The sequence below is a fragment of the Hipposideros armiger genome, unplaced genomic scaffold, assembly GCF_001890085.2.
Source record: "Hipposideros armiger isolate ML-2016 unplaced genomic scaffold, ASM189008v1 scaffold_30, whole genome shotgun sequence".
Classification (NCBI taxonomy): domain Eukaryota; kingdom Metazoa; phylum Chordata; class Mammalia; order Chiroptera; family Hipposideridae; genus Hipposideros; species Hipposideros armiger.
Window position 1 is genome coordinate 2,168,662 of NW_017731380.1, and position 20,503 is coordinate 2,189,164.

The 20,503-nt window shown below is 39.5% G+C and overlaps 1 protein-coding gene across 2 annotated transcripts in view; it reads left to right on the forward strand.

The window, feature by feature from the left end:
* PLA2R1 (phospholipase A2 receptor 1) overlaps positions 1-20,503 on the forward strand; it is a 114,823-nt gene that overhangs the window by 19,980 nt on the left and 74,340 nt on the right. Inside the window, exons 4-7 of one of the 2 annotated variants that reach the window (XM_019636807.1) lie at positions 10,801-10,974; positions 15,845-15,958; positions 16,447-16,590; positions 19,247-19,441. In XM_019636807.1, the coding sequence (XP_019492352.1) occupies positions 10,801-10,974; positions 15,845-15,958; positions 16,447-16,590; positions 19,247-19,441 (627 nt within the window). The remainder of the gene's footprint in view (positions 1-10,800; positions 10,975-15,844; positions 15,959-16,446; positions 16,591-19,246; positions 19,442-20,503) is intronic. The other variant, XM_019636808.1, reaches the window with a different exon arrangement.

Here is a 20,503-nt window from a genome sequence, read left to right on the forward strand (position 1 = left end):
GACATATTGACGTCTGAATAAGCACTCTGATTCTATTTACCCAGATTTGATTTGGGGTTTGTTTTTGCCTTGAAAAGACAATCCTGATATATATTCCTTTTCTTTCGTTACATTCAAAAGATGTTAATTAGCCATTCTTCATTAAACTCGGGATATAAGGATGCTTTAACTGGAATCAAATTACAATACTCTGTGATCTCATTAATCCCAGCTTCCAGGCAAAATACTCAAAAGAAACCTGAGTGTGTACAAAGTTCAGTTATCCTTTCGATCCATTTTCTCTTATGAGTTGCCTCAATATCTCCATGTCCAGACTGTTCGTCTTGCCATTGTCAAGTCCAGGGATCAGCTGGCCCCTTGACGACCTTTCTAAAATGGCAGTTGCCCTCATTATTTATGGACAATGACTTCCCATCTTGATCTCTTTTCCTTATTACTCGATTTCTAGGTAGAATCTAAAAGTCTTTTTCTCTTAACTTGATTTTCAAGGTCCAGTGACAGCTGCAATGCTCTAACTTTTTGTTTTCAATTAGTACGTTATTATTTTATTTTATTTTATTTTTATTTAGCTAAAAGGTTTCCAATGGTTCCTAAGTATTAGGGAATATTTACACATACCTTCAACTTTCTATATTTAATTTCTTTCCCCTTGGTTTCTGAGAGTCAGAAAGTAAAGCTTTTACAGTCTCATCTTCCATGCCTACCTCCTCTCTACATATATAATAAAATACAACAAATAAACTTGAAATAAAAGCAAATTGAAGAGATTATCTTAAAAAAAAACCCTGATTTATAAGTTATCTATAGAATTGTTTTCTAATCTAAGAGCCAGTTTGGATTAGTGAATAAAAAAGAGCACATTGGCTTTGAAACCAGGAAGACCAAGATTGAAATCCTTCTTCTCAATGATGAGATCTTGAGTCTCAGTTTCTTCACCATAAAATACAGATAATAATAGTACCTTTTAAAGTTATTGAGAGGATCCAATTAAGTGATGTGTCTCAGGCACTTATCATAGTACCTGGCACATGATAAGCACTCACCAGGATTAACCATCATCATCATCATATCAACATCAAACCTTATTTTTCCAGTATGCACTTCTGAATCAATGACCCTTCCTCTTTACTGTCTGACAGTAGCACTAAGCTAGGCATAGTGGTGAATACCAAGAGTGTTAGGACTTAAGACCATCTCTTCAAAGACTTTGGCATCTAGAAGAATACAGGACAGACAGATTTGGTCTATGCCAGAAAATGCAGGCTATATTTGATATGATGCTGTAGAATCATCTGGGGGACAGTTAAAAATGCATATCCTAGCCCCTCCCAGAGATGCAGTGGGTCCAGTGTGTGGGACCCAAGCATCTGCGTTTTTGACAAGTGGCACAGATGATCCTGCTGCAGATAATTCTTCATCAGACAATTCATAATATGGAGGTAATTCTACACAACGTGCTCTACTTATCTATTTATGAAGGTTGGACAATTAAGTTTGCGAATTTTCCACCATGTAAGCACACAGTGGAAAGTTCCTAAAATTAATTGTCTCACCTTTGTATAATTCAGGAATGATATTAAGACATTTAGGGTTTAGAAAAAAACAAAACGACATTTAACAACCAACATGGTATATGCTTTTGATCCATCCAAGTGGGGACCTTAATGTGGGGTTAGGAGACCTGGAGTCTCAGTGCTGGCATTAACCCCTTGGCTGCTGGTATGTGAGAAGGTGAGGTGGAGAGGGAGGTGCAGGGGAGACCAGGGCAACAAAGGGCACTCAAGGAGCTCAGAATAGCAGCTATTCACCAACCAGGATTAAATTATGTCTTTATTGAAAAATACTGTCAGATCATCAGCCTTCTCTATCTAAATCTGAATGCATGTGTTGTGTAAGTGTGTCTGCATGTAATCCCTGAACTTTTTGGATTCTAAATTAGATGTCATATTATTAGCATCATCTTCTCTCTCCATTTCCATCTCTAATAAATGTCATTATTAAAAACAAATAAACCAATACTTGTAAAATTAACATATATTTCACTTGACCCTAATACTAGGGACAGTGTTATTAAACTATAGTATTATTTTTGAGGTTCTGCAAAGAGCGCTGTCACCATCCTTTGTCACTTTCACCAATTATGGTTTCCCAGGTGGAAACCTGTACTTGACGATGCTCAGGGCTTCTCCTTCTCTATACTATTTGTTCAGCTTCCTGCAGCCCAAGGCCTTCCTCTGACAGCCTGCCAGATTCCAGCTCTCCTGACCTTTACCACAACCAGTAGAGAGCATGTTTATTTCTAGAGTGCTAAATTACAATACCAGTTTTCTTCCTTTCTTGTTACTTTTGGTTCCTGGTGGCCAACATACCTCAAAATGATGTATCAGAGACTAAAATTTCAGCAAGCTGATAGCTCTTTCCATGGGGTCAACAAGGGGATGAGATATAGAGGACTGCGTGGACTAAAGTAAAAATTTGTACTTCTGTATCTCATCTTTCTTACATGGAAGTGTTTTTAGTATCTCAATGTAAAATGATGCTGCCTTTTTAAAAAAGTTGATTGTAAGTGAGCAAAATTTAGCTTTAGCACGAGTACACACAAAATTGCCAACAGTGAGAGATGCGATAAAACATCTGTCACTATACATCTTCAGGAACAAGGATGGCCTATAGGACTCTCTCAGGATTTGTTTCACGTCTCTTCCTGGCCATGCTAGGCACCTCTTGGTTGTGTGTCTTACAGAGATGGAGAGTCATGCTTAGTTAGTTTGAGGTATTTATTTATTTATTTATTTTTAAGATTTCAACCTCCAGAATGATCTGATTGCCCTTGAACCTAGCTATGTACAAAAAGTGTGGTGTAGGGAGGGCAGCTTTCCCCCATGAAGATTGATAGGTAAAGCCTTTGTAATTGCTTATGGTCAAGCCTAAAAATTATCCATAGGTTTTTACCAGGAGTTAGACTCCTTACCTGTAAGGACAGACTTGGAGGATAAGAGAGAAAGTGGGGTGTGAATTAAGACCCCAGGTTTCTGCATAGCTAAATTAGTGGAGATACAGATTTGGAAGAGAAAACAAAGCATTCAGATTGGGACATGTTATATGTAGAGTCAAACATGTGGAGATGTGGAGTAGGCAGTTAGACATAAACATCTCTATATATTTGAGAGGGATTTATGGGAAAAGGTTGGATAGTCTGGAGTGTGTATAAAATAAAGAGAAAGAGGGCTCATGGCCAAGTCTTAAGACCTTATCAGTTAGTTTGAGTAGAGAAAAATGAACCAGCTAAGGAGATTGAGAAAGGGCAGCCATAGAGTAGAAGGGTGGCCAGGCATGTGAAGTCAAGGAAACAGAGTATATCAGCAAGGAGAGGAAGGGGGCTCAATTTGTCAAATGCTTCTGAAGGGCCTCATTTAACAAAGTCTGAAACTAAATGTTTGCTGGACTTAGCAATATGGAAGTCATTGATGGCCTTAACAAAATATCCTCTAGTTGTCAGATTGAGTGGGTTAAACGGTAAATGGAAGAATAGAAAAGGAAGGACACTTCCCAATTCATTCTGTGAGGCCACTATTATCCTGAGACTAAAACCAGACAAAAACATCACAAGAAAAGAAAACTACAGAACAATATTTCTTATGAATATAGATGCAAAAAAAATCAACAAAACACTAGCAAACAGAACCCAACAGCATATAAAAAGAATTGTGCACCATAACCAAGTGGGATTTATCCCAAGAATGCAAGACTGGTTTAAAATCCAAAATCAATTAATACAACACCCATAAAGGACAAAAACCACATGATCATACAGAAAACATTTGACAAAATTTCATACTCCTCCATGAAATAAAAACACTCAGAAAAACTAGAAATAGAAGGGAATTTCCTCAACTGATAAATAAAATCTATTAAAAAACAAAAACCAAAAACACAGCCAACATACATAATGGTGAAAGACTAAGGCAAGGATGTCTGCTCTCACCACCTCTATTCAATATTGTACTGCAAGTTCTAGCCAGGGCAAATAAACAAGAAAATGAAATCAAAGGCATCCAGATTGGAAAGTAAAGTAAAACAATCTCTATTTACAGACATCATGATCTTGTGTATATAAAATCCTAAGGAATTCACTAAAAAACTATTAGAACTAATAAACACATTCACAGGATACAGGATACAAAATCGCAGGTCACAGGATACAAAATCAATATACAAAAATCAGTTATATTTTATTACAGTAGCAATGAACGACCCAGAAATTAAATTAAGAAAACAATTCCATTTATAGTAACATCAAAAAGAATAAAATACTTAGGAAAAAATTTAACAAAAGCAATAGTAAAAACTTATGCAGGAAGGGCCAGCCGAGTGGCTCAGTTGGTTAAGAGCTTCCTCAAGAGTGCGAGCTCTGAGCAACAGCGGTTCGATGTCTGGCCTGAGCTGAGCTGCCGCTGAGCTGTCAACAGGTGATAGGATGGCTCAGCTAAAAAAACAAAAAAAGTATGCAGTAAAAACTACAAAACAGTTGAAGGAAATTTTAAAAACCTAAATAAGTGAAAAGATATCCCATGTACATAAAATCAGAAGACTTAATATTGCTAAGATGGTACTGGTACAGCAATCTCTATAAAAATTCTAGCTGGCTTTTTTACGGAAATTGACAGGCATATCCTACAATTTATGTGGAAATTCAAAGGGCCCAGAAGAGTCAAAACAATCATGAAAAACAACAAAGTTGGAAGACTTACACTTCCCAATTTCAAAACTTATACAAAGCTGTAGTAATCAAGACAGTGCAGGATGGTCAAAATGGAATAAAACTGAGAGAGTCCACATTTATGGTTAATTGACTTTTGACAAGTTTGCCAGGATAATTCAATAGGGAAAAAATAGTCTTTTCAACAAATAAATTGTGGGGGAATGGGGATTGACTGCTAATGGATACTAGATTTCTTCTGGGGATGATGAAAATGTTCTAAAATTGACTGTGCTGATGGTTGCACAATGCTCTAAATATAGTAAAACCATTGAATTCTATATTTTAAATGGGTGAATTATATGGTACATTACATTATATCTCAATAAGACTTCTTTTTCAAAAAGAGTAAATGAGAGATGAAGAATTGGAGATAGTAGAGTATAAAAGTATGTGACTAATGGGGTAGAGAGAAGACAGTGACTGGATGAAGAGGCCAGGGGATGGAGTTTTGTTGTTTCTTACTTTTTAAGGACAAAACATGGTAGGCCATCTTTGAATGCATCTGGGAATGATCTATCAGAGAGAAGTTGAAGATACAGGAAAGTGAAAGCAACCAGTGGAGTATATATGGTCTCTCAGAAGACAGGACAAAGTAAGAGTCTAGTTTATAGATGGACAGACTGGCCTTTCATATATAGAGAGATGTAAAGACAGTTTCTCTATTGGAGGGAAGAGAGAGAAGATAATACAGGTCCAAGAAAGCTGATGGATTAGGTGATGGAAGAAAAGGAGGCGAAATTAGTCCAGTGCCTGTGGACTTTTTCAGAGAAGGTGGAAGGAGTGAGAGGTTTGGACAAGAAGAAAGTCATAAAATGGGCATTGTGGCTGCTGGGTGAGCAGGCTTACTAGAGAAAACTAGTAATATTTTCAAACAGTATTGAGGGTGGTTGATAATAAATTGATGGGAATGATTTTTTTTGGCAGTGCTCATCTGTTAGGGGCAGGCAGAGAGAAGGCAGGTGATTGAGTTCCTCCATTGAAACAGTGCCCCCTAAAGTCACCAAAGGACTCAGTCCTCATCTTACTCAAACAGTCAGCAATAAGTAACAAAATTGATACCATCTCTTTCCTTGGGTTTCTGGGACCCACACTATAGTTTTCCTGTTTCTTGTATGGCCATCACTTCTCAGCTTCCTTTCATGGCGTATTCTCTTTCACCCAATAACTTACATGCTGAGGGGCAAGCTGGAGGAATAATATGAAAAAGATGGTACCTGGTACCTGTTTGCCTAATACTTACATTTTATCAGGGGAAAAAACAGATAACCAACAAGAAATCACATAATGCATCATCTAAATTCCATTGTGATCAGGGCTACCAAGGAACATGTAAGGCATTGAGAACATAAAGCAAGAAGTCCTGACTTGGCCTGGTATCCCTTTCATGTGAGATTTATCAACATAGCACTTTGCAGGAAGCACATAATCAGTAACTATTTGCTGAGTATATGAAAAAGCAAATGGAGAAAAAAAAATAGTAACTTTGCATATTGCAGTTGCTCTAATAGTATAAGAATTCATTTTTTTAAAAAGATTTTTATTGGGGAATTGGGGGGATGGGAACAGCACTGGGGAATCGGGGGAAGGGGAACAGACAAGTTGCTATCGTTTTGTTCTTCAGTCTAGTTGTGGAGGACGTTGCTTCACTGGCCCAAGTTGGCACCATCATTGCGCTCTTCCCCGGCGAGGCAGATCAGTTGCCGGCTTCTGGGCGGCCGCTCACACTGGCTGCTGGCTACACACGGTAGCACATGGCAACCCACTGCCACAAGGGCTGCAGCCCATGCCGTCGCTGGCGACTCACAGCAGCCCAGCTCAAAGTTGAGCTTTTGTTCAGCATCTTAGTTGTGGAGGGCAGTGTCACTGGCCCTCATATGTGGGATCCGAACTGGGGCCCACTGGTGTCCCAAGCCAGCTCTTACCCATCACGCCACTCAGCCAGCCCAAGAATTCATTTTTTTAAAAATTCAATAATTTTAAAAAGTGGCAAGATACAGTACACCTGGGACAATAGCAAAGCTGTATCCTTAGGGAAGAAAAACAGGACACATTAACAGAGAAAAGGGGATGTCTGCATCTCAATCATAATCCATGATAAAATCAGTGCTGACGGAAATATGCCTCAGTTCATTAAGAGACGTGCATTTTTGGGAGGGGTACTATCACCTATTTGTAACATCATGCAAAAGATTTGGGTCATCTCTCATCAAATAATAGAGATTCAAAGATATATACACACAGTTGCTTCCCTCAAGGAGTTCATAATTTAGCGACAGAAGAGATCATATAAAGATAACCAAAGATGCAAAGAAATATAACAATAGGGTTCTAGCCCTTAGATTCTAATTTTTCAGGGTAATTAAATGTACGTGAGACACCAGCCTTCAATCTTGCATTTTCAGTGGCCTGGAAAAAGAGATTATATATGAAAAACCTAGAGAGCTAAAAATCAATAAATGCAAAGTCCCCAGTCCAAGATGGAAGCCTGTGCCAAGTGGGTTCCCAGAGAGCAGTCTCTGAGGCAGAGATTAACCTGCAGGAGCTTTCTTGGGCAGTGTTCTCAGGATCAATACATGTTGGAAGAAGGGAAGACAGCAGGATTGGCAGAATTGTGATGCAGGCCTGACTAACTCTACAAGGTATTTTCAAGCTAGATTTGCCCCTAGTTGGGATGAGAGGAAGGGTTTATAGCCCTGAACTGACCAGTCATGGTTTGCCGGTGGATTTTGGGAAAGGAAAGTAAAATTTGGCAGAGACTCTTCAACCAAGGAAACCCTTAAAGAAGGCTTAATATTGAGAGATGTCTGCCGGCAGCTGGGGAAATAAGGCTTTTAGTCCTGAAGGGTATCAAGACAGCACATCACAGCACCTGGCTCCGGGTGGTATTTTCATTCCATTTGTTACTGTAAAACCTTCCACTAAGATCCATGGAGTGACATGCAGCCCACCTAGAGAAACAGAGAGATGACTGGTGTCTGCCTGCACTGAAGTACAAATGCTTATATTTTAGTTAAAACCAAATTTCAATGACAAATGAACTTACTTATTAAGAGAATATGAGCACCTGTTGCAAACATTTGACTGGAAGTTTTCTTTCAGTTAAGCTTAACAATTGGCACAGATAATCCAAAACCAAGGGAAACCTAACAAAACTAGGCTATATAGAGGAGAGCCAAGATGGCAGAGTAGATAAACACTGTGCCTGCATACTTCCATGAACACATTACAATTACAACTAAATTATAGAACTGTCAACCTGGGGAACCACCTGAAGTCTGGCCAAACAGAAGTCCTATAACTGAAAATACAAAGAAGAAACCACATTGAGACTGGTTGAAGGGGTGGAGATGAAAAATGGGCCCCAAACCTCCATGTGGCAGTTGAGAATAAGGAGGGATATCTCCACAGCAGAGGTTTCCTCCAGAGAAGCAAGAAACCTCACATGGGGCTTCCCAGCCCAGAGTACTTCTGCCAGGAAGAGGAGCCCCTACGATATCAGGCTGTGAAAAACAGTGGGTATTCCAACCATCCAGCTGGGACAAAAGGCTGCAGGAAACTCAGATGTCCTCTTAAATTGCCCATGCACAGACTCCCTAACTTGCAGGCACTCACCCTGAGCTGAGGGACAGTGACTCGGAATGTGTCGGAGGCATATGGGGACAGACTGAGGTGTGTAGCTTCAGTGCGAGAGCTGGAAAACAGTTGCCATTTTCCCTGTGAGGGGTTCTGCTCCTATGCAGCCGGCAGGCAGGTGCCATCTTTCCTGTGTTGAGCCCACCCCCATGGACCAAATCTGAATCTGATTGGTCTGTTGAGCTCTGCTCACTCCATTCTGCTGAATCATTGAGACCCTATCTCACCCAACTCCCCCAATGCCAGAGGCACTTTCTTCTTGAGCAGCCAGCCCCACCCACACTGCACTCTTTCTTGGAAACCTATCAGAGTCCAGCAGGCCTTAGACAGACTGCGACTAGCCTTAGTGTGCTCTGAGACTTTTGCTGAGTCTTCTAGGCTCAGCACTGGCATCAACCAGAATTTACATTAATCTGGTAACCACAACTCTTCCCACACTAGTGACTCCCTAAGACCTTGCCTCACCCAACTTTCATACTGCATTAGGCTCTAGCAACAGCTGAACTTTAAAGGAGCCAGCAGGTGGCAGCAAGCCTCGGGGTACACTGGACTTTTGTGGAGCTACCGCAGACCTGGTACTGGTGGTAGCCATCTTCAATTCACGGCATGGCCTCTCCCACGTGCCTCCAGGTTTAGCACAGCAGCAAACAACTGTGGATTGCTTTATAACTCCAATCAGGTAGCCCCCAGCCAGTCACAGAAAGTGGGTGAACTGGGCCTGCACTAGAGCCTCTCTTAAAAGGCCCCAAAACCAATATACTTGGAGGTTGGCTTCAGACCACTGCCCAATTGGCCCCACAAGTAGCATACACAAAGGTGGGTCTCAACAGACACCAGACCCACTGGGTAAAATCCCACTCAGTGAGGGAAGCCCCCCAGATAGCAGCCCATAATCTGTCAATGTGGCCAAATCCCCCAGCCAATCAGCCTGAGAGTCAATCCCACCCACTGACTTGCCAATAGCAATCAAGGCTCAACTATAACAAGAGGACATATACAACCCTCACAAGAGACACTCCTGGAGCACCCAGAGAGGGTGACCAGGGAGACTGTTCCAGGGTCCCACAGGAACTGTATTATTCTGTGGATCACACTGTGGAAAAGCTTGTTCTAGATTTTAGCAGATTGCCTCTCCATCAGTTACAATGATGCTGTAGCTTGGTTCACATTTTCTATATTCTGAAATTCTTTGGTTGAGTTTGATTGTTCATGGAATTCTTGTAGCTGCTTAGTTTACCTTGAGTTTTAATTTAAAATTTTAGCAAAAGCACCCAAACCAGGTCTTCATTTTCAGTAAATTTCAGATTTCAGATCCACATCATACACTTTATTATACTTTAAGCACATTAATCCTCGGTCTATGTTTTATAAGCAGGTTTTGCTTTTCTTCCTTTTGGCTGAAAGAACTTTCTTAAGCTAAGTATCAGTGTTCCTACTCTCAATGTTTATTTGTAAACAGTGTTCATTATAGACTCATATTTCAACTGTATCCTTTATTCCCTGTAAAATTTTGGTATTTGAAAGGGTGGGGAAAGCCTTTTGAAACATTTGTATTTATCTCAATTAAATATTTAAATTCATACAGCTTTCAGTATAAAGTTCTAAATGACTGATTTTCAAAGAACTCAGGTGTTATTTTCACAAATACTTCACTTCTATTTCCTTCTCTTAAAACTGGTTTCTATTATTTTCCCAGAAAGAATCAGGGCTTCTTTATTGATAATTTCTAGAATTTCCTTTAAACCTTGAAAGAGTTTAACCATAAAGTGCCAATGGGATAACAATGCAAATTTTACCATAGAGCCATTAATCAAGAATCAATAAGGCACTGAAGTTTTAGATTGTAAATTTAGGTTGCAAGTCAGATTCATTCCATTCCAATTTCTCTTAGAAATATATTGCTGTAGAGATAAAATGAGACCATAGTTAATGTTGTTTTTTTTTGTTTTTGTTTTAAAGATTTTATTGGGGAATTGGGGGAGGGAAACAGCATTGGAGAATTGGGGAAGGGGAACAGACAAGTTGCTGTCCTTTTTGTTCTTTAGTCTAGTTGTGGAGGATGTCGCTTCACTGGCCCATGTTAGTATTATCATTGCACTCTTCCCGGGTGAGACAGATAGGTCACCAGTGGTGAGACCAGCCACTGGATGGTCACTCACGGTGGCTCACGGCAGCTGCTGGCCAGACCCACTGCAGCCTACGCCGTCACAGGCAACTCACGGCAGCCCAGCTCCAGGAGGAGCTGTTGTTCACCATCTTAGCTGTAGAGGGCACAGCATCACTGGCCCTCATGTGGGATATGAACCAGAGCCCTGCTGTTCAGAGCTGGCGACCCAAGCCAACTCCTAACCAATGAGCCACTCAGCTGACCCTATAGTTAATGTTTTGATGGACTTTGTTTGCAGCATCTGCAGAGGTGGGCTGTGACGCTGTCTGGGAGAAAGATCTCAATTCACACATTTGCTACCAATTCAACCTGCTTTCATCTCTCTCCTGGAGCGAGGCACATTCTTCCTGCCAGATGCAAGGAGGCGCTTTACTAAGTATTGCAGATGGGACTGAAGAAAATTTCATAAGGAGTAAGTAGGTGAACAGTGCTACTGATACAATTAAAATGATTGTTGTTAACAATTTACGTCCATGTATGCAACGATATAATCTGGAACAATGAAAAGATCCTTGGAAAATATTTTTCTTGTATTCACATATCCAAACTCACACCCAGAATTTTGACTTGAACCCCAGGCCATTCCATTTGGCATCCAGTCATACCTTCCTTATTTTCTCCTCCTTGGGGAAGAGAAGTTAAGGCCTGAACAAGGGACCCGGGAGAGTTTGCAGCTCAAGCAGTTGAATCTGGGAGACTTCGAAACTTTAAGTAAAAATTCCTGCTCTGCTAGAAATCTTAGCCATTCAGCGTCCATTAGTAAATCATCAAGTCATTCATTAATTAAAATCTTACCTATTACTCACTGTGTGCAGGTACCCAGGAGGCCTTCTGGTGGATGCCTGAGAACTTAAAACTTAGTTGGAAAAGCAAAAGCACACACATGCTAACTAGCAGTATAAGAGAATAATATCAGATGCCAAAGGAGTTGTGCTAATGAGCTGGGTCTTGTGTTTCATCTATCACCTAAACTCCCCTCTTACTTCTCCTTTAAAGATTGAAAGTGTTTGCATACGTGTACATACAGATTTTTTAAAATAATTTTTGGAAACATTTGAAAGTGTCACAAAATTAGTCACTTTCATTAACAGTTTCTGACACTTTCTTCTAATGTTATTGCACAGGTAGTACATGTTTATTTCAGAGTAATTTAAAAAATTTAAGTGTACAGAAAGAAAAACAAAAGAAAAGCCTCCCACAATCCAGAGATAACTATGTTTTTCTGCAAAACATGGATACATACATAGTATCTATGAGAAACGGTACTGAAAAAAAATAGAAAGCAGCTGTTGTACAGTGGTTAGGAGCAGGGAACAGAAAGCCTGCCTGGGTTTGAGTCTACCACTTACAACAAAGCTACCCCAGCCAGTGACTTAACCTCTCTGTTCCTCAACTTCCTCCTCCTATCAAGTGGAAATAGTAACAATGATGCCCACTGCTTGGCAGTGTGGATTACATGTTATGTAACACAGGTAAAGTCTTAGAAAAATGCCTGCCTGGTACACACAACAAACATTCAATGTGTGTTAACCATTTAACAACAACTGTGCATATAATTTGATCATATACTTATTTCATTTAACTCCATATAATGAATATCTGTCCATGTCTATAAATGGAGATCTACATCATAATTTTAATGGTGACATAGTATTATAGGTTAGCAGTAATATATTTATCTAACCTACTATTAGATAGAGATAGATACAATTATTTTTTTGTTTTTATTTACATATTTATTCATTGCTACTATAAACTCTCTCTGCACATACCTTTGTGCATACATAAATTATTTTTCTGTAAGTTTGTAGAAGTAGATTGATTCACTGGATGGAAGAGGGAGCACATTTTATAGCTTTTGAAAGTCATTAATATCTTCCTGAAGATTGTAACAAGTGGATGAACAGTGCAGGCCTGCCCCTTTCCCCACAGCCAAGCAAAAGTGGGAGGTTATCATTAAAACTGATTTGAGTGAGTCATATTACAGAAAAACGCCCATTTCCAAAATCATCAATAGCCTATAATGGTTTTTATGGAAAACTTTCCACACCATTTATGAATTACAATTGTTCTTTATCTTGATTGCCAGGGTTTCTAATAAGAGGTTTTGGACTTATTCATCAAACTTGCATAACAATTAAAAAATAAGATATGTCAGAGATATTGATTTAAATACCTCAATTCTATAATTAGATTTTGGGTATTGTTTAGGAAAACAGAAGTCTATTCATAAAGAGGAAAACCTGTTCTGACCAAGGTATTTTGTTTGTTTGTTTGTTTGTTTGTTTGTTTGTTTGTTTGTTTGTTTTTTTAAAAATTTTATTGGGGAATTGGGGGAGGGAAGCAGCATTGGGGAATCAGGGAAGGGGAACAGACAAGTTGCTGTCCTTTTGATCTTCAGTCTAGTTGTAGAGGACGTTGCTTCACTGACCCATGTTGGTATTGTGATCATTGCCTCTTCTTCCCGGGTGAGGCAGATCGATCACCGGCCACTGGCCAGCTGTTCTCCGTGGCTCTTGGCCGCTCACGCTGGCTGCCGGCCACACACGGTAGCTTATGGCAGCCCACTGCAGCAGGGGTTGCAGCCTACGCCGTCCCCGGCGACTCATGGCAGCCCAGATCCAGGTCCAGCTGTTGTTCACCATCTTAGGTGTAGAGGGTGCAGCGTCACTGGCCCACATGTGGGATCCGAACCGAGGCCCTGCTGTTCAGAGCTGGCATCCCAAGCCAACTCCTAACCAACGCGCCACTCGGCCGGCCCTGACCAAGGTATTTTTTAATGATGAAAATAGTCTACTGGGCCAGCCGAGTGGCATGTTGGTTAAGAGTTGGCTTGGGATGCCAGCTCCGAGCAGCAGGGCCTCGGTTCGGATCCCACATGAGGGCCAGTGATGCTGCCCTCTACAGCTAAGGTGGTGAACAACAGCTCAACCTGGAGCTGGGCTGCTGTGAGGCGCCAGCGGCGGTGTAGGCTGCAGTGGGGCTGGCCAGCAGCCGCCATGAGCTGCCATGAGCCACTGTAGTGGCCATCCAATGACCAGCGAGCGACTGCCTCACCCGGGAAGAGTGCAACAATAATACCAACACAGGCCAGTGAAGCAACGTCCTCCACAACTAGACTGACAAACAAAAGGACAGCAACATGTCTGTTCCCCTTCCCCAATACCCTAATGCTGTTCCCCTCCCCCAATTCCCCAATAAAATCTTTAAAAAAAAAGAAAATAGTCTACTGTTTCTTGCTAATCACTGGTGAACATTAACTATGGTATAAGGAATTATCTAAGCTGCCACAAACACCAAGAAGTATCCAAAGGAATTTAGGTTTGAGTTTGTTATAAAATTATGAGCCAATTTAGTTGTAAAGCAAAATAGATTGTGTTGGTACCTTTAAACACAGATTATAAATTACACAATAATTTTTTATATATATTGTTAAAACAATTGAAAAGAGGGTAGTCAAAATAGCTCTAAGATAATTAATATTTATATATTTTAAGTAGATTATTTGAAAATACCACTCAGCACTTCCATACGAAATGTGGAAATTTTTCCACCTTGTTGCTCCTTCTTCCATTTAGGATACACGTGATTTGAATTAATCAAATGGTACCATTGAGAGGACCAATCAGATCCACTTTAGGAAGAGACTTCATGTTAATGTCACAGGAATTTGGAAGAGCAAGGCCCGTGAATGTTATGCTGTTTCTGTTTAGTGATTTCTGGGGTATCAAAATTACAAAGCACCTTTTTCTCTTTCCTTAAGTGGGTTAGGTCTTCCAGTTTTCCCTGCTGTATTGAAACATCTTATCACAGAGGATGCTCAATCCTTGTTATGTGAATCTTTATAACCTGGGTGACCATACAATGGGTCATCCAAACGGAGGCTCTTTTGAGAAGCTGCAATTCATAATTATTCTGGAACTACCAACATAAACCATGAGTTTTCCAGGCAAACTGGGACACACAGTCACTCTGTTTATAACTCGTGTCTGTCAGGGTCTCAGTCTCGGACAGGGCCCCTGCATCTGGTTCAAAATAAATTGGGTTCCAAAGAAGATGAACCATAAGAGAATAATGCTCTGCTATATAGATTAAAAGATTAAATGGGTAAAGAGGGTCAAATATATGGTGAGAGAGGAAAACTAGGCTTTTGGTGGTGAGCATGCAATAAAATATATAGATATTGAATTATAATGTTGTACACCTATAATTTATATATTGTTATCAACCGGTGTTACCTAAATAAGTAAATAAGGTTAAATGGCAATATTTGAAAGTGTCACAAAATTAGTCACTTTCACTAAAAGTTTCTGACGCTTTTTCCCCCCCCCAAATTTTATAGTACAAGTAGTACATGTTTATTCTTGAATAATTTTTAAAATTCAGGTATACAAAAAGAAAAAAAAAGACAAAGAAAACTTTCCCCCAATTCTATAATTTTGATAGCCACGTTTTTCTGCACAAGCATGTCAATGCACATATTTACACATAGCATTTGTAACCAAAATTATTATTATTATTTTTTTTTAGCTGAGCCATCCCGCCACCTGTTGGCAGCTCACGGCTGCTCAGCTCGGGCTGACTCGAACCGCTGTTGCTCAGAGCTCAAACTCTTGAGCGAGCTCTTAACCAACTGAGCCACTCAGCCGGCCCTGTAACCAAAATTATTTTGAAGTAAAACGTGATGGGCTGTAGTGCAGCGGTTAGGAGTAGGAGCCAGAGAGCCAGCCTGACAGAAAACCTTCTCCCACCCCAAGCTGAAGAAGCGTTTGCATTGTGCATGGTCTTTATGTCCCAACCTGCTATGGATTCCTCTGGGTCCTCTGGTCCCTTGGATTCAGACCTGTCAGCTGTATTCCTGAGCATCCAAACTGAGAACACCAGACACATATGGCAAGAGAAGGAACACTTTCTGGTAGTGGCCCAGGACGCTTCCTCCTCCACCCTCTAAAATTCTGCAGTGCATGAATTCACACCCATTAGAAGGTCTTGGATGGATGGATTGACAACCATTGAGAGGCAGCTTTTCTAGATGCTTAGACTGAGCACTTCATAGCTACTTGCTGTCAGTGAGCCATTAGAGAACTACTATGTTTCTCAAGATAGCAAGAGGCTGGCTTTTTTTACTCTGAAGCACCAGGGTGGAGTTTAGTAGCACTTAAACCCTCTTCTGTCATTGAATGGAATTAATGTATGACTCCAGGCTCCAGGAATAGGAAAACTAGAAAGAAATGTAGCATTGATTTTTTTTTTTTCAAACTCCATGTTTCCCTTCATTTCAGAGCACTTGAGTGGCAAAACAGTGGAAGCGTGGATAGGTCTGAATCAGTTGGATGAAAATGCTGGCTGGCAGTGGTCTGATGGAACACCACTCAACTACCTGAACTGGAACCCAGGTACCTGTAGCATTTTAACAGGTAGCATCATCCCACAGCCTGAAATAGTGGCATTTCCCACATAGGTGTAAGGCATATTATTTTGAAAGTAGTTTAGAAAAAAATTTAAGCCTGATTTAATTCCCATAAGGCTTTTCCAGACAGGAAAATGGAGGCCAAAAGAAGGTAAGCTACGTATTTAGCCAAGGTTGCAGGAGGATTTGGGTCAGAGCCAATATTTTAGTCAACTTTTTAAAAAATAGCCACAAATAACAAAATATTTCTCTACTTTAAAACACTAAAATCAGCTGTTGGTATCTTTGGGAAATCATTCCATGGTCATGCCTGGACTTTGATGGCAAGATCGTAGATCTAACATCTTTTAGGATTTACCATATATGCCAAAGAGAAGGGTCCTGTCCTTGATGCCAAAACTGCATATCGGTATATATGAAACTAACTGCTTTTGCTTCTAACATTAAATACACACACACACACTGTATTTTCAGAAACAAATTTTGAGCCATTTGTTGAATATCACTGTGGAACATTTAATTCATTTATGCCAAATACCTGGAGAAGTCGGGACTGTGAGGCCACTTTGCCCTATATATGTAAAAAATACCTAGATCACACCGATCACAAAGTAGTTGGTAAGTGTTTTCATTTTAAGTTGTTCTCATGAGTTGCTTACTTGTCCTCTCCATATATTCAAATTCCGCTATTTTTTCTACTCATTTGTAATTTAAACTTAGTTACAGCTAGTTTTTATATGAATAAAAAATGTATAACTAGATAATATCTGTTATGCCAAAGGCACCATGAATTTAACCAATGCATTCAGGTTTTTACTAAAAACTAAAGCAACATAACCTAAGCGTGGAAAACATTTTTTTTAAATGTTCTCCCTCTTTTTTAAAAAATTTACATTCTTAGTCATCCTGCATTAGAAAAACAAGACATGCTTCCTTTTCTATTCCAGCTTTGAGTTTTATTTATGGTTACCATAGAAGGTAAATGTAAGTTAGAAAATAGTCTTATAAAATGTTTTACTTTATTGATTTCCTATTACACTCCATATATATATATACATATATATATATATTTTAGTAACACAATATATATATATATATATTATAATATAATATATTATTATATATATATATATATATATATATATATATATATATATATATTTATTTATTTTAGTAACACATCTTCCTTCCCGAAATAACATACAAAACTTTTAGGTGTAACTAAGACTAAAGTACCTAATTACAATCTAGTACCTTGAAACCTAATTATTTCTGTTTGTAAGGTCTATTGCCTCTTTTAGGTTTTGTGGGAATTACTGTCTTAACTCAGAACATAGAGATAAAAACATAACCATTGTTAACAGAATCATTACCAGCACAATTAGAAACAACTCTAGATTTAAAATAATAAACTGAATTATAATTTAAAAATATTATCCCTTACAATTAGGCTTCAACTTTCATTTTCCTTTAAGTAGCTAAGCCTATGGGTATTGTAGAATACGGGGGCGGGGGCAGGAGAAACATCATGCCTTTTTTTTATGTAGAGGTTGTTTTTCATTATTTCAAGAATGTGCTGAAATTGTTACTGTCCTTATCGCTCTTTCCCTCCTTCTCTTCCTTCTTTCATTTCCCTCCTCCAACTCTTCCTTCTTTGTTTTTGTTTCTGTTTTCTTTCTTATGCCCTCCTGCCACCCTTCTTTTCTTCCGTTTTATTTATTGCCTTGATCTGATGATTGAAGTCAGAGACCAGAAATTAAGGTAGGTAAGCTAAATTTGTTTGGATTATTTGCTGTTGCTTCAAGTTCAACTAATCCTTTTGATGCTCTAGTTCAGTGTCTTTCAACTGTGTTTCCAGGATGCCCAGGTTCCTAGCTTGACCCCGCCCTTGCTTCAATCAGAGAAGTTCCTGTTTTTATCTTATCTTACCTTTACAGTGAAGTTTAAGGTTCCACTTTTTATTTTTTAAAGATTTTATTGGGGAACTGATGGAAGGGAACAGTCAAGTTGCTGTCCTTTTTGTTCTTCAGTCTAGTTGTAGAGGACATCGCTTCACTGGCCCATGTTGGTATTATCATTGCGCTTTTCCCAGGTGAGGCAGTCACTCACTGGCCATTGGATGGTCACTCACGGTGCCTCATGGCAGCTCACGAAAGCTCACACCCCCTGCCAGCCAGCCCCACTGCAGCCTACGCCATCGCCGGTGACTCACAGCATCCCAGCTCCAGGTCGAGCTGTTGTTCCCCATCTTAGCTGTAGAGGGCACAGCTTCACTGGTGCTCACGTGGGATCTGAACCGAGGCCCTGCTGCTCAGAGCTGGCGTCCCAAGCCAACTCTTAACCAATGCGCCACTCGCCTGGCCCTAAAGTTTCATTTTTAAGGGGCTCGGTGATTCATTTTTTTTTAGGTTTTAATCATGGGAATAGATGATATTTAAATGTGCTAACATTCTTTAACTGTGATTCTATTGTAATTGCTGTCAGAGTCCTAGAAGCAATTTTAAAAGAATGTTTTGTTTCCCAAATAGCAGTGGAGTTGTATCTAACTAAATTAGTGTTGAAGGGAGGCATTCAGTTGTGGTTAATAAAATAAAGTAAAAATGCTATCACCAGGTTAAGAGCAAGCTCCTGGAAGAGGAAAGCCAAAACTTGGCATGCACACCATTGCCTTCCCTCCTAGTGTCAAAGCATTATGACACTTCCGTTAAGTTTAACCTGCAGTCCATACTCGTATGAATCCAGAGGGACATTGCAAGCACTCAGACTGTCCCTCAAGATGAAAGCTATTTGTCATCTCTGCTCTAGAGAAAATGGCCAGAATTTCAGACCCTTTTCAGCTGAGGATACATATCTACCTCGACCCACAGATGGCACATAAAATCCTTAGACGATCATTTAATTTTTTTCCATAATGTTCCTTTGTCAGCATGAAAAGCTTTTAAAACCGGACAACTCTAGCTGGTAAATTTTCTATCGAGCCCTAACTCTCAGCTTTGGCTATATGACCTTTACCACATCTCCTTACCTCTTCATGCTTTAGATATCTCCTCTGGAAAATGAAGCACTGAGATCCATGAGATCCTAGATCTAGAACATAGATTCTCAATGCTGAGATCTAGAATCCTTTGATGTATATGTTATTGTTTCATATTTTTTTGTTTTTCACATTTTTAAAGTCATCGTATACACATGGCAACTTATATTAAGAAAAATAAGTAATGTTTTTAAAATGTGGAACTCGACATTGTTTTTGTTGTTGTTGTTCTTTAAAAAGAAAAAGATGCTTGGAAATATTATGCTACCCGCTGTGAGCCTGGCTGGAATCCCTATAATCGTAATTGCTATAAGCTTCAGAAAGAAGAAAAGACCTGGAGTGAGGCTTTGCATTCTTGCCAGTCTGAGAAGAGTGCATTAATAGACATAGCTTCGTTAGCAGAGGTGGAGTTTCTTGTCAACCTCCTTGGAGATGGTGAGTACCAAATGCCTTTGATTTCATAGGTCTGAAATATAATATAACTATCTTCATTAATGGTGTTGAAAAGAAATTACACTATTTATAAAAGTGATTATTTATAGCACATATATCTGAAGTTTGTAAATAACATCCAGGAGTGAAAATTCATTGGATTTTTACAAAATACATGACCAGAAACCTTGTAACATCTCACCTATGCCAGAAATAGTAGATGTTTTTATTTTTTTAAGGGGTAGTTCATTTCCTGAAACTTAAAAAATACTACTACTACTAAACCTGTAATTCAGCTTCATGGACCCTAGAGAGCATTAGTGTGTTGTGGTCATGTAATCCAAGCAACAGAGGGAATTGCTTAGACAAATAATTGGATTTAAATAACTTTAGCCAGTGAAAATGGATAATTTATTTAATATGGTGGTTTTCAAGCTTTGTGTCATGGTCAGGAGTTCCAAGCTCCTAGGCCTCCACCCAGCTTCAGCCCATCAGAGCACGTGTGCCTCTACTTATGTCATATAGTATTCAACAGAGAATTCCACTAAAAACCATTGAAATTGCTGACTTAGAGCAAATTTTTAAAATGAAAAAAGCAAACAAAAAGCCCTCCAGACTCGACTCTGATGAGCTTTTCAATGTTAGGTTTTAGTTTAGAATGAAAACAAAAACCCATCTTTGTCTTTTCTTTTTTTCCCTTACCCTTTGCATTTGGTATTAAAAGAATCCTGCGGCTGCCTCTGTCTCAATAGGGGCACCTGGCTGTCTCTCTCAGCCACACAAGGTCTTTCCATCCAACCTGGGCTGTCCAACTTTATTTTTCCAGCAACCCCATTGCTGCCATTTCAATGCTTCTAAAAGATTCTGCCCCTTTTTTTCATGGACGAAAAAAAGAAGGAGAGAGAGAGAGAGAGAGAGAGAGAGAGAGAGAGAGAGAGAGAGAGAGAGAGAAAGAGAGAGAGAGAGAGACAGAGACAGAGACAGAGGGGGGGGAGAGAGAGAGAGAGAAAGAAAATATTGTAAAGCTAGACTATCATTAAAAGTTTGTGTTTTTTTACATTACTT